This window comes from Stegastes partitus, unplaced genomic scaffold (assembly GCF_000690725.1).
Source record: "Stegastes partitus isolate 25-593 unplaced genomic scaffold, Stegastes_partitus-1.0.2 Scaffold2697, whole genome shotgun sequence".
In the NCBI taxonomy this organism is placed as follows: Eukaryota; Metazoa; Chordata; class Actinopteri; family Pomacentridae; genus Stegastes; species Stegastes partitus.
In genome coordinates, this window is record NW_007580428.1 from 4 (window position 1) to 15,087 (window position 15,084).

The following is a 15,084-nucleotide window of genomic DNA, read 5'->3' on the forward strand; positions in this document are numbered from 1 at the left end:
TGCATGTTGTCTATCAAAGCACTTTGAAAACCCTTGTTTTAAAAAGTGCTATATACAGAACTTTATTATTATTATTATTATTATTATTATTATTATTATTATTATTATTATAGTATTTAAAACAGTATTAAACTCAATTAAGCGTTGTCCATAGTATTTATTTTATTGCTATTTTATTATTTATATCACCTTTTAACTTTTTTTCTCTTAGAGCTGTGACCATATTAGCTGCTACAAAGAATTTGTTGTATTTTTGCACAATGACAATAAAGCTTCTTCTTCAGTATATCCGGGACAGAGAGGGAGAAACCACAGTCGTGTTAAAAATGAGCATAAGAAACGAACTCGCATTACATTGTTGAAATACTGGTCATTAAATACTGAAAATGTGAGTTTTAACATCAGCAGTAGAATCATTAATAAGTGGGACTAGAGATCAGTCTGATATAATCAGTCTCTGCTGCCCCTCTGCGGTCGTGTCCCTCCACTGCACCCCTCCTACTGAACCGAAGTGGTATCGCCCATTCATGAATTCAACATGGAGGCGCTGCGGCGGTGAACTCATTGTTGTGAAATGTTGAATTAGGAGGCGATATGACCATTGATAGAGTTCTCTGAAGGAATTCATGAAGTGATCTGCAGGAAACCCAAGCTTTCGGCTGCTTCTATCCTCCAGTTGCGGTGTTTTTTTTAGTTGTTTTTGTGCACGAGTTGTCTGCGCTGCCGGTGTTAACTGGGCGCCTTCTGAGGTGATTTGTGATTTAATGTGATCTTTGCTGGCACCGGATGGAGCCCCGGCAGGTCACCGGGGTGTACAGGGAGCTCAGCGGGCTCCACACGCTTGTTTGGGCTCATGTGAGTGAGGAGCAGCTGCCGGAAGTCCGGATCTACACGGTGACAGCAGGTGAGCTAGCTGCTGCTAACAGCTAACAGTCACTGTCACTGACTGAGGGCTGCTTTATGAATCACAGCTGAGGAGGGTCTCACCGTCAGCGGCTTTATTTTTACTGCATGGAGCTGAAGGAGGAACAAACCCAACAATCTGAAACTCACCAGCGAAGGTTAATGTTGAACTAAACCCCTGCTACAAATGGGGAACAAACATGCCAATGTATTCAAACCCTCCTATTAAAGTAGAAAAACAGCTGAAATAAGTTGAAAGTGACAAAAGTAGTAATAAATAAAAATGTTATGAAAATGAATGAATTGCGGTTCAACAGAAATATATGAAGAGTTCATTTGCAAAAACAGATAACTCCACCTTCACAAACCTTCAGAAAACCCACTTCTCCATCATCTACCTGAGACAATATCAATCAAACTTCAGTTATCTCTATTTTTGTAATTTGTACTGAGTCAAATCCACTCAACTCCAGTTTGATTGATATTATCTCAAGCAAAGAACAAAAAAAAAAAAAGTTTTCTGAAAATCTACAAAAAGAGAGTTATTTGTTTTTGCAAATGAACTCTTTTTTTTAAAAACAACAATCAAACAAGCATGATGGGATAAAGTAATATTTAGTTGAACAACCCTTTGAGCCCATCACTGCCATCATCAGGTGTTTTCTGTAACTCTCAGTCAGACGTCTGCACCTGTCGACAGGTGTTTGGATTTCACTGCTCATCAGCAAAGTGCTCTAATTTGTTCAAGACATTTTTTTAAAAAAATCATTCTTTTCAACGACAATTCAAAAGCAGCATTTTAAATGTACAAACAATTAACCCCACTGAGGGTCAATCAAGGTGATCAGATGTCCTGCCTTGTAGCTGTTGGAGTCTTAAATTCAAGTCAACTTACCAATAGCTTCTAACATCAAAGACATGGAACATTAAAAGCAGACTAAAGCTCCAATCCTAAGACTTAGTAAAGATCCCCAGAGTTGAAAAGACACAATATGACAAATATTCCAGTAAAGTTCTGCTTTGGCGCTACAGGAAAGGCCATGGGGTCACAAGTACCTAAGCTGTTCTGGACTGAAAACAGAGATCACAGTGAGAGTAGTTGATATGAATATCCACAGCAAAGCCAGACACAGGTCAAGCTGTTTATATGGCAACATGAAGACTTGAGCTGAAAGTGATCAAAGGTCAAGGTAGCCAACATTATCTAGTGGGGATGTTGAATATTTACATCCAGACATCTTCTATCAGCAGGTGAATTATGCAGAAAATAAAAACTTGCATGTCAACCAGCCAGAATTAGAAAACAACGTACTGACTCTGAGGGCAGAAACTCCAGCAGGTGTTTGGACTTCGTGAGACCCTGCGAGTCAAAGACGCTCCACCGCTGACCCCAGTGATCTAGACTTAAGGGTTTAAACAGGTTTACAGCATAAACCCATCTGTCTCAGGGGGGATACCAGCCATCCAACTGCTATTGGTTAATTTAATAACTGGATTGTGGGTTCAGACAGGGACACCACTCACTACTACTGTAGAGGCTGCTGACATGGGAGCTGGAGGATTGATTCTGGGTTTCTGAAACTGACACAACATTGATATTTGAGTCTGACAGCCATATATTGGGAAGTGCTAATTATCTGTGATAATCTGTGATTATCTAATATCTTTCTTCTTATTAACAATTTTCGTCAACATCCCCAGTACATGTGCACGGTGTACAAGAGTTTGACTCTTGAACTTGTGTGTCTGATAATGCATTAGATAACTGAGCTTATTTACCTCCTCAGTATTAAACCGTTAAACCGTTCTCTGTGTCCACATCCAGAGTGGGGTCAGACCGACATGGTCCGAGGAGCCAGAATTCGCTTCTCTCAGCAGTGGACTGTGATCGCAGACAGCAACAACCACAAGAGCATCAGGACAGTCCTCCCACCAGGAGTATGTCTGCCCATATCTGGAGAGTGAGTTGTAGCATCATGTCACAACACTGGCAATGTCTAATTTGTGTCAGAAAACATTGAATACTTAACCCCATAAAAAATCTACTTGCAGTTTTGCTGCTTCACCCTCAGTGAAAGGTGCCCACAGGTTTCAAAGGTGTGATATCTTACTGCCAAAATTACACAATTTTTCAGAATCAGAAACTGTAAAAACTGAAAGAATGATTGGATTTTCTACTTTTGAGAGAACATGTAACGACTCAGCTTTGATGTTCCAACAGGAAAAGTAATCAAATCTACGCTTAATGTGCAGCAGCATGCTGTTTATTACTTCTGTGCTATGACACACTAGATATTAAACTGCATACTTGCATGATATGTTCTTAGGAAAAAGCACATTTTATACTTATAGTGTTACTACTTATGTTTACATTTTTAGGACATATCTTTGTACTTATGTTTATCTATATGTTTTGTACTGTTTATTTCTAAGACTTTGAATGGGAGCAGCTGGAACAGAAGTCATTTCCTCTCTTGGATCAACAGATTATTTCTGATTCTGATTCTGAAATGTGTGGTATTTCATCAAAATTACTCTACATGTCTCATTTAAAAAATTGCTAAAAAAAAATATACCATTTGCTCGAACCAGATACTGTAAAAAACGTAAAATTTTGACGTCCTCAGTGCAACCTTTAAGCCACTGATGACTGAGTTGTGACCAACAATCACGGAATAAAAATTCTGAGACTTTTCAGTATTAAAATATGTAATATGTACAGTCACATTTTTATTTTTTATTTTTTTTACCAGGGACTTGGAATACAAATATACAACATATTTACAGCTTTTTGTAAAAGAAACAATAAAAAATCAACTTGTTCATGACATCATAACTTTGATATACTGCACAAAAGACACATCTGATGTCTGTTTCCATGGAGATGCAGGACTTCATGTAGTAGTGAAAAATGAGCAGAGAGTAAAAATGTGACGGGAACAAAAAATGCACAGAAAGAGTTCTGCGGGTTAAAGACCAACTTAACAGCTGCTGAAAACCTTCAAGTGGCTTTTTATCTCACAGCAAACACTGATTTTCACCCTGTCCTCTTTTAACATTTATTTCTGCTCCTCAGGTTGTTGAGTAGTCGCTCTCCTGTTCAGAACCTCAGGGCTGTTGTCAGGGACATAAGTGGACACCATCTCCTGGAGGTAAAAACAAAACGTGGGCCGTAAAATCCTCTGTGAGTTCAGTGTTCAGGCTTGTTTGACCGACTGTTGCTTGTGGTTGTTGCTGTTTAGATTTGGGACCGCCAAGGCCTCACAAAATGCCTCAACCTGACTGCCCTCGACAAACACGGCAGAGTGTATGAAGACGGTGAGACGATGCTGCGTATTTTCATTTTTATATGCCAACTCAGCAAAAAAGTCAAATCTGATGTATCGCCACTCAAAATTTGCTTCTATATTGTTGCGTATTCATGCGTTTCTGTATGTAAATAACACTTATTGGTGTGTCTTTCAGCTCAGTTTGGCTGTTTGTCGTGGTCGAGGTGTGAGAACAAGCTGCTGTACATAGCAGAGAAGAGCAGGAACACATCAGAGGACACTCAGGAATCTGCATACATGAAGGTATCACAAGACAAAAACAGGAAATTACATTCACAACAAATCATACAAGAAAGTGTTTGTGTCTTTAATTGTCCTTGTGTGTGTCATTGTGTCCAATCAGGACAGGAATGTGTACTGTGAGGACTGGGGTGAGGCTCTGACCAATAAGAGCGTCCCGGTGATTTGTGCGGTGGATTTGCAGAACGGCACAGTCGCTGTGCTGCAGGGTGTCCCAGCCGACGTCTCCCCTGGACAGGTGAGGACGGAGAATCAGTCACATTCTTCATCATCTGACAATAACTATATTGACTGCGCTGTATGAAGGCTAAGTGTGGCGTGGGTTATACATGGTGGATAGATGTTGTTTCTACATGTGACATTTTGTGCGTATTTTTTCCTCCAGGCTCTGTGGGCTCCCGGCAGTCAGTCAGTGTTTTTCATCGGTTGGTACCATGAACCCTTCAGACTCGGACTGAAGTTCTGCTCCAACCGCAGGTGATAGAGCTACGACATTTTCTGACTCCACCTGAGAAAGCATGAAAAACAGCAGCAGCAGCTTAACCCTCTGAATCCCAAAGTTAGCTGGTGGGTTTGAAAGGCATGTTAGCTGTTACAGAAAATGCAGAAACTACACCAGTTATCAGAGCAAGACACTAAAAACAGCAAGAATCTGTGGATTTTCCAGCAGTTTTAAACTAATCATCTCTGACTTAAGGGCTGCAAGTTGGCTCGGTGGTTAGCACTGTTGCCTCGTAGCAAGGAGATCGCCGGTTCGCGTCCCGGTGAGGATCTTTCTGTGTGGAGTTTCCATGTTCTCCCCGTGCAGCGTGGGTTCTGTCCGGGTTCTCCAGCTTCCTCCCACACAGTCCAGAAACATGTTGAGGTTAATTGGTGATTCTAAATTGTCCGTAGTTGTGAATGTGAGTGTGCTTGGTTGTCTGTCTCTAAGTGTAGCCCTGTGATAGACTGGTGACCTGTCCAGGGTGTCCCCTGCCTTCACCCTGAGTCAGCTGGGATAGACTCCAGCCCCCCATGACCCTAGTGAGGATTAAGGTGTATAGATGATGGATGGATGGATCTCTGACTTTAGGTTTCAATAGGAAAAACAACCAAATCTAAGCTAAAAATTGTAATATTTCATCAAAATCACTGAATAATACATGTCTCATTTAATACTTTGCCAAAGATAAATATTTTGCAGAAACACAATTCTGTAAAAAACTAAAGATTCTGTGAACTTCAGTGCAACAGGGAAGCCAGTCATGACTCTGATGTGACCAACAGTCACATGATGAAAATTCAGGGACTTTTCCAGCTGAACTGCAAACTGGTTACACAGAACAAATATGAAACAAACTGGCACAAATTAAAGATGTGGAGCCACCATTTCTCCACTGTTGGTAACATCTGCTGTACATGTTGAGTCCAGATTTTTTCAAGAGATTAAACTTCGGTTTATCTTTTTATTGCCCTACAACTTGTTATACTGCATAAAAGATATTTGTTAGTTTTATCTACTTGAAGTCATGGTTGTGTTGTTTCCATCGCAGTGCAGGACTTTATATTGCAGTACAAAAATTAGCCCACAGCGAGGGAAGAACAGGAGCAGATAAACGTTCAGTTAATGTGACAAAGTGAGTAAAAATGTCCAGTAGCTGCTTTGGTTTAAGAGGCTTAAGCAGTGAAGTCGACAGAATTATACTGAATTGAAAGTGAACAGGAAATGATTTCAAGAAACAGTTGTGACTGAACAGAAAAAGCAGAAATTACATTTAACTTTGTTAACATTTTAGGAACCAAGACCAAAATGGAAATATACTGTTTGCCTCCTCACTTACTTTGTGTTTCTGTCTTTCTTAATTTTTTTTTCAGATCAGCTTTGTTCAGACTCGACCTGGAAGGACACTGTGGTGAGAACGTGACCTCTTTTTATTTGTCGATGCATCCAGCTTGCACCTCTTTGCTCTGCTCACCTGCTCCCTGCACATCTTCCTCCTTCCCAACCAGAGCGTCTGTCTGGAGACAACCTGTCGGTGTCGTGTCCCAGGCTGAGTCCAGACGGGTCCACGCTGATCTACCTGCAGGGCGGAGTGTTCGGGCCTCACAGCCAGTGCCTCAGTGTGCAGCAGGTGCTGTATGAGTGTGTGTTGTTGTGTGTGTGTGTCTGCATGTGTTTCTTTAGCTAACAGTTGATTCTCCTCCACAGCTGGACCTGAGCAGCGGGAAGACGTCCACACTGCTGGATGTTGTCAACAGACCTCAGAACGGTGGGTGACAGTTTCCAGTGAATCAAACATCTGTTGTATGAATTTCTAAGACATTTGGTCCAGATATTCTTGCTCCCCTCTGGATGAAGTGGAACAACTTTTCTGACCCAACGAATGCCGCCACCAGGCCAAAAACTCCATTTGTTTGACAAAATACAGCTGCAAAACCCTGTCAGCTGGGCTTTGTCAGTTCTTGAAAGAAAAAACAAACAGTAGAAGCAAGTTCAAGTCTGTCCACATTCTGTGTTTCAGGTGGGTTTGCAGGAGTGTATGAAGCTCTGCCGTCCTGCTGCTGGTCTGCAGACAGTCAGAGAGTTGTGTTCAGCAGCGCCCGCAGGAACTGGAAGGTAACACACACATACATACTAAACACATACACAACAGTACATACATATGTTTATCATGGCAGTCTTGAGGTTTCAGTAACTCCTGTAGTTCTGACTTTACTGTGATGGAATCATTGAAACACGTGTTTTTCACAAAAACAGTCTTTCATAGATTTATTATAGGCATCCTCGATATATGACCAAATCTTCTGGGTCAAAAATATACACGCATGCCGCTATAGCTCACCTGGTTGAGCTGGCGACCCATGTACAGGGTCTACAGTCCCAGATGCAGTGGTTATGGGTTCAAATCCCGCTCATGGCCCTTTGCTGCAAGTCCTTTCCCTATTCTTCTCCCCCACTTTCCTGTCTCTCTCTTCACTGTCCTATATAATAAAGGCAAAAAAGGCCAAAAAATAACTTTAAAAAATATACACACATGCAATTTTAATATTTTGTTAAACGTCCTTTGACCATTTCACCTCAACTAGGCGCTGTTGGTAGCCGTCCACATGCTTCTGGATGTATCTTTGACTCGTCTCTTCAGCACATTCCTCAGTATTTTGATGTGGTTTAAACCAGGAGTCTGGGGAGACCAGTCTAAAACCTTAATTCTAGCCTGATTTAACCATGCCTTTACCACTTTTAAAGTGTGTTTTGGGTCATTGTTTTGCACGTCCAACTGCATCCAAGACCAACCTTCTGGCTGATGATTTTAGGTTTTCCTAGAATGTGGAGCTAATCCTGCATACAGTGACTTCCACAGTCGCTAGAGAGGCTGAGGATGGCTTCTCTCTGACTGTATGACTCGCTGTCGCTTCCAAAATAATGCACCAAAATTGGATGTGTTTCTCTCCTTTTTATTAAAAGTGATCTGTGATTTACAGGCATTACACAGTACTGGGCAAGATGTAGGCTACGGTAAACTTGTCAACAACAACAACAACAAAAGACACTATATGATGCTTCGCGTTAGTCACTCAAGCATGGCGGTCAACAGAAATGACGGCCACCCAGCCCTCCTCTCTCTGGTAAAACCACCGCGTGACTGACTGTCAGCCCTTTGACAGCTCAACCTGTCACCAACTACACCCACATGACCCATGCTCCACGTCACCATGACAACCAAATAAAGCAAACTATTAACCCAGTGATCAATACTCAAAAACAGCATTTGTGGCTCCTGCACTCCGTCTGCTCGTGTTACTTTCTGATCGTGACAGTGACAGAACTTTATAGTTACAATGGTTTGCACAGATGATTTTGGGGTCTGTAGCTGCTCTGAAATGGCTCCAAGTGACTTGTTGAAGTCAATGATTTGCTTTTTCAGATCCACTGCAGTGTTTGTGACTCTAATGCATGCATCAAATGGGTCCAATTTGAATTGGCTCATAGGAGTCAGCAGCTGTAATGACTCACAAGAAGCTAAGAGGCCACCAGCAAAACTTGATTAACACAGCTTTCTATATCATGTATATATATTTTTGACCCAATAGATGGTTGTACTTTTAGAGGACCTGTAACATATATTTTTAGAAGAACCAAAATGCTTGATTGTTGTGTTTTTGTGTGAAAAAGAAACATGTGTTTTAGTGGTTCCTTCATAGAAAATGGAAAGTTACAGCAGCTATTAGAAACTCAAGACATGATGATATTCATGGTCTTTAAAAATGTATGTAAACGTTTGTTCATAACTGGACAGCTGACATTATTCTGCTAGTTTCTACACAGCAATATAACAAACTAGTTAAATGTTCTTATAAAAGGTTGTGTTTGTGTCATCACAAACACTCACACTCCTCCATGTCTTCCCTCTTCACTCCTTTCTTGTCTCTCTCAGGATCTCTTCCTGGTGGACAGAAGATCAAAGAAAGTCTCCTCCCTCTCTGATAGTAAGACTCCATCCTCTCCTCCTCCTCCTCCTCCACCTCCTCCTCCGCCTCCTCCATCTCTGTCCTCATCTCCATCTCTTCTCTTCCCTCCTCCTCCCACTCCCCTCTCTCATCCTCCCCTCTCTCCTCTGTTCCCTCTTCCACCGACTCCTTGTTGGTCCTCCCATCCTCCCCCATCTCCTCCTCCCCTGTCTCCTCCTCTTCCTCCCACTCCCCTATCCCCTCTTCTTCCACCTCCTCCTTCTCCTTTGTTCCCTCCGACTGCAGTTCCTCCCCTTCCTGCTGAGACTCACTTTCCCCTTCCTCCACCTCCTCTTCCTCCTAATCCTTCTCCCCTCGCCCCTCCTCCTCCTCCTCCTCCTCCTCCTCCATCATCTTATCTTCATCAGGAGCTCAAGAGAGAGCTGGAAGGTATGACAAAACCAACAGACGTTAAATCAATGCTACCAACATCTCACTGAGAAATACCACAAGGAAAATCAAATGGGAGTTGCAGAAACACAATAGCAGCAAGCAAAGAACACCAACCTCGTTATTAGTATAAGTCCAGCCCAGATAATTGAACAATCATATATCATCAGCCTCGGCACAATTTAATATAACCATAAACTTTTCAAACTCCATGAAGCTAGACCTTTATCTCCCTATTTGTTTCCTCTCTGTTGTTTCTCTACCAGTTTCTGTCTCTCTGTCGTCACTTCATTATTCATTTTTCTGTCTCGTTGCTTCTCTTCTGCAGATCTCTCTGATCCTTCCCAGGTTTATGGCAGCTGGAAGCTGCTGACAGTCCAGAGAGACCTGATGGTCGTCTCCTGTTCCAGCCCGAACACACCTCCCACTCTGGTCTCAGACACACACACACACACAGGCATTAATAGACACAACATTTAAAACATCGTTAACCCTCTGAAACCCAAAACCTGCCAGAAGGTTTGACAGGCATGTTAGTTTTCAAAAAAGTCGCCAATTTTCAACATTTATCAGAACCAGAAACTGTAAGAACAGCAAGAATCATCAGATTTTTAACTTTATGATTGACTGTGAAATAATCTTTGATGTGATGTTTAATCTGGAAAGTTATCCAAAGCTAAGTTGAAAATTGTAAATTTAATCAAAATCACTTTATTCTACACGTCTCAGTTAAACAAATGCCAAAAGTAAATCGTTTGCTCTCACCAGATTCTGTAAAAAAGCTAAAACTTCTGTGCTGCTCAACACAACTGTGAAGCAATCAGTGACTTTACTGCAACCAACAGTCATGTGACAAAATTCTGGGACTTCTCAGCTGAACTGGGCTCAACTGCAGGTTGTCTTTACACAGAAGCAGATAATAGACAAGTATGAAAACAAACTTAAGATGTATGTAGACAGACTTTTTTTTTACAGAACTGGCAGAACCTGTAGGCACTTGGAAAAATGTACATATTAATTGCAGTCTGTTTCAGTTTTCTGTAAAATAGACAATCAAGGAAATGTAGTTTTTCCTTTTTTTTATGATTTATGACATTATAACAGTTTCATACAACACAAAATGCATTTTTGACATCTCTCTACTTCTAGTCATGGTTGTTCTGTTTCCATTGAGGTGCAGGAACTTTACATAGCAGTGTAAAATGAGACCAGAGTGAGTAAAAATGTGACAGGAGCCAACAATGCCCAGAAATTGCTGGAGGTTCAGAGGGTTAAAATACAGTTTAATGCATTTGTTGACAAGATCAGTTAGAGAAACAACATGTGAATACCTTTTTTACCTGTTTTGTTCTTCACGTGTGTGATCACAGAGGATAGGATTCCTCCCATCATCAGATGAGGCTGTAACCTGGCGAACTCTGCAGCAGCCTCTCAAGACCTTTGACTTCCAGTGGTCAGTGTTAGATGTTACACCTCCACCAGAGGAGGACAACACGTACTACTGTGAGCTTTCAGTCTCTCCTTCAATGTAAAAGTTATTCCGTTTTTATCCTCTGTTCTTCTTAGTTTCCCTTTCTGTTATCTCTTTCAGCTGGTTTAGACTTCGGGGCCGTCTTGGTCAAACCGTCTCGTCCCCTTCGTGAGACCAGGATACCTCTGGTCGTCTACATTCACGGTCTGTGCTCACTTGGATGTTGTGTGTTGTTGCTGTATTTTTGCATACAGAATGCGACCATATTAAAATGTTGTATGCTTCCTGGTATCATGGTTTTGTTTGCTCCACTAGGTGGCCCTCACTCCCAGTTCCCTGCAGAGTGGAACTGCACCACAGCTGGACTGGCTAAACTCGGCTTCGCTGTGCTCATGGGTTTGTCTCCTTCTTTTTACCACTTTGAAAAATCCACCTATTTGCTTTATTGCAGCAGTATATGAGAGGGTTAACATCTGTGGTGTGTTGGTCCTTCTTCATGTCAAAGTGAGGTTGCCAGAGAACGAATGGAAACTCCAGGAGACATAATGTGGTAATTAACAAACTGCTGAGGTGCTGGTCGGCAGATTCTGTTAGCTTTGGACAGAGTCAGAAAGTATTTTTGTCCTGTCTCCTGTATTTAAACTAAGCTAAGCTAACAGTGTCTTGGCTGCACCGGCATACAAGCTTAGCGATTTTTATCGTAGACTGTATAATTTTGGTGATGGTACAGCAGCAAAACAGAACAATTTATTAGAGCAAAAAAAAAAAAAAACTGTAACGTCAGATTTTCAACTTCTCAAAGGTCCTTAAACTACATGTATGTAGCGTGCCATTTCATCCAAAAGCGCATCTAAATCTAAACTTACAATCATGACATGTCTTCAAAATCACTCTATTCTACAGACGTCATTTTAAATTTTGCCAAAAGTAAACCGTTCACACCGGATGATGTGAAAAACAAAAGGTTCTGCATGTAGAGTCTGTATTTTTTTAATCCAGTATTGGTAACGCTTGCAGGCACTTTGAAGAATATTCTATAGGCTGATTTTAGTTTTTTTCATTTTTTTTTCTTTTAAAATGTACTTAAAAAAAAATAAAAAAAATGGCATTGTAACTGTGTCATACTGCAGAAAATATATTTTTGAATTCCACTTCTTTCTATCAATGGTTGGGCTGTTTCCATATAGATGCAGGATTTTATATTGCAACTTAAAATGTTTCCATATTGAGCAAAACTGTGAGCAAAAATCACTCAGAAGCTGCTTGAGGTTCATGGAGTTAAAACAATGTGCATCTTTAAAGTCAATTAAAGTTTTTTAGCAAACAAAGCTAAAACAGTGACATTTGACTTTTACTTTGGGGGTTAATGTCTCAAGTCTTCGACCTTTTCTCTGCTGATTTAGCTCCTGTCTTCATTTCTGTGTCTATTATCTGTTATCTAGTGAACTACCGGGGATCCACAGGGTTCGGCCAGGACAGCATCCTGTCCCTGATTGGTCAGATCGGGAGCCAGGATGTAAAAGACGTGCAGGTACTGGTTCTGTGTCCCTCTGATCTTTCGTCCTGGATAGAGAGACGTTGGCAACAAACCTCCAAAATGTAATAATGACACACAATATATTGATAAAAGCAACACAGCGAGCAGAAAAATGACTAATTGATCCATTAACAGGTCAAAGTCTCTGGAAATGTGAGAAAATGATTTGATCTGATTCGTTGTCTTTACCCAGAGGGCTGTTCTCACTGCGCTGCGGAGCGACGCGACTCTTGACCCCCAACGCCTGGCTGTGATTGGCGGCTCTCACGGTGGTTTCCTGTGCTGTCATCTGATTGGTCAATACCCAGACATCTACAAAGCGTGTGCAGCCAGGAACCCGGTCATTAATGCCGCTACGTTACTGGGAACCAGCGACATAGTGGACTGGTGAGACACGTGCAGATACACTACAACTCATCCACACACAGAGCTTTTGCTCCACTGCAGTTTATAATGTGAATCTTCTTTTCTCTGTCTGTCTCCAGGCGTTACAACAGCGCAGGCTTTCAGTACTCATACGACCAGATACCTACTGCCGAAGCTCTGGCTGCCATGTTACAGAAGTCCCCCATCTCACATGTTGCTCAGGTCAGACACACAAACACACTTCGGCTTCCATCTGCCAATCAAAATGTAAATACAATCAACATATTAGATCAGAAGTTACATCTATTCTGCATCTTACAAAGCTGCCGTTAACCATCTGAACCCCAAAACCCACCAGCAGATTTAAAAGTTACATTTATTTATTTTAAATTTTGCTAAACTACACCAGTTATCAGATCAGGAAACTGTAAAAACTCACGGTTCTTGAACTCGTCGCATGTGACTTTTGGTTTCATCTGAAAAATGAAACAAATCGAAGCTTAAAATTGAGATATTTTATCAAAATTACTGTGTTTAACCGGTCTCAATTAAAAAAAAAAAAAAAAAAAAAGTTAAAAATGAACCACATGCACTAGTTGGATTCTGTAAAAGCAAAAAAAAAAACCAAAGTGCTCCTCGTCGCACCTGAAAAGCTATGAGTGATTTGGCTCTGACTAACAGCCGCATGTAAAAATTTCAGCAACTTTTAGGCTACACAGAAGAGATACGTATAAGATAATTATAGAGACATATTAAAACTGTGAGCGCATTTTACAGCCATCATTTTTTCCAGAGTTGATAAACCTGTGGTCACGCTGCAGATGTCACGTTCAAAATCTAATAGAATTTGCTTCTGTAAATATGCTAATGTTGGTTTAATGGAAACAGGAACCTACAGAATGAGAATCTTAAAACGATCACAGGACATCGTTAAGTGTCTGTTGCTACATTGTGTTTACAGTGTTGTCTGATTGTGTGCAGATCAGGGCTCCAGTGCTGCTGATGTTGGGAGGCAGAGACAGAAGAGTTTCTCCTCACCAGGGTCTGGAGCTTTATAAAGCGCTGAAGGCCAGAGGTTCACCTGTCAGGTACAACAGAGAATATCAGATAAACCAAATAAATAAACTCCAGTAATAGAAACAAGCAGAGGCAGACATTAGTGATATTCTGTCTGCTCCTGACTTGTCTTCAACAATAAATGATTATCATATCAGGACTAATAATTGTGATTACCAAAGCTGATTCTCGTCCTGCCTGTCATTTTGTCTTTTCCCAGGTTGCTGTGGTTTCCAGACGACGGACACTCTCTGTCCAGAGTGGACACGCTGGCCGACTGCTTCCTCAGCACTGTGCTGTGGCTGCACGAGCATCTCTGAACACGAACGCACACACACTGTGATGAAGCTGTGCCGGAGCTGAGGGCTGCACTACGAAGCCAGATTAATTAATTAATTAATGAGGTACGTTGAGCCTAAAACCAAACCTTATACCTGCTGAGCTCTACGTTAGTGACGCCACTGATTGAAGCCGTGCAGGTACAGCAGGCAGACTGTATGCGTTGCCACGGGAACCTACACATACATGTATTCAGCTAATCATGCTAAAAATGCATAAATATGTTTTTATGCTTGGAGCTGCTGATGGAACACGGATTAGAAAATTGATGAGTCGACTGGTATTTATCAGAGAATATTCAGTCAGAAGCTTTAATTTCACTTTGATTTGGCCAAAAAGTAAAGTGATATACTTCATGATGAGACAGTGTCAGACCTAAATGCACTTCTTCAGAATCGTTTTTAATTGTATGAAGTTTAAATTTTCACAGCTGTCTTGTGGCTTCATAGTGCATCCCTCAGTTCTGCTGCTGCTAAAAAGAGGACACAATCACAGTTGAGACACACCACTGCCTTTTTAATAACAAATGTACCTAATTTTGTAAGAAAAATATCAGAGCATGCAATAAAGAAAACCTTGGAAACCAGTCGGTAATGTCTAGATTTTGTCATTTTTGTACATTCAATGCTACATTTATACATTTAACTGCACTTAACTGTATTTATTATGATTTCAAAGCTCATCCATCCATCTGCAAGCTTAACTTTAAGGCTGTTAAGTCATTTGTCTACAGATCAGACGGATCATTTACAGTAAATGCAATTCATACAAGCGTCCAGCAGGTGGCAGTCTGTGTCTGCTGTAGCTGTGTAACTGCTTTTAAAGCACATTTATGCTACTACAATGAAATATCTAATCATAGCAGCTTCAGGATGTGTTTGTACACATGGCTATTAAGTACCTCACATTCACACGGATGCAAGAGTCCAAATGCAGCTGAACATTAAAACGAGTAGCTTGTTTCG

At 41.1% G+C, this 15,084-nt stretch overlaps 1 protein-coding gene across 1 annotated transcript; it reads left to right on the forward strand.

Moving 5' to 3' along the window:
• Nucleotides 1-545: 545 nt before the first annotated feature.
• LOC103375602 (acylamino-acid-releasing enzyme) lies at nt 546-14,706 on the forward strand. Its single transcript, XM_008305915.1, has 21 exons — nt 546-904; nt 2,729-2,864; nt 3,980-4,055; nt 4,146-4,221; nt 4,369-4,475; nt 4,576-4,710; nt 4,858-4,949; nt 6,327-6,364; nt 6,462-6,583; nt 6,661-6,721; nt 6,974-7,068; nt 8,888-8,939; nt 9,679-9,782; nt 10,721-10,853; nt 10,942-11,025; nt 11,137-11,217; nt 12,264-12,352; nt 12,552-12,745; nt 12,844-12,946; nt 13,706-13,812; nt 14,001-14,706. The coding sequence occupies exons 1-21, from the start codon at nt 787-789 to the stop codon at nt 14,098-14,100; spliced, it is 2,103 nt and encodes a 700-aa protein (XP_008304137.1). The 5' UTR covers nt 546-786; the 3' UTR covers nt 14,101-14,706.
• Nucleotides 14,707-15,084: the final 378 nt, after the last annotated feature.

Bases quoted from the DNA above. Each gene is read 5' to 3' on its own strand.
- LOC103375602 (XM_008305915.1), top strand. From the start codon at position 787: ATGGAGCCCCGGCAGGTCACCGGGGTGTACAGGGAGCTCAGCGGGCTC. The intron at 9,783-10,720 runs GTCTCAGACACA...GTGTGATCACAG, and splicing joins CGAACACACCTCCCACTCTG to AGGATAGGATTCCTCCCATC. The intron at 12,746-12,843 runs GTGAGACACGTG...GTCTGTCTCCAG, and splicing joins ACCAGCGACATAGTGGACTG to GCGTTACAACAGCGCAGGCT.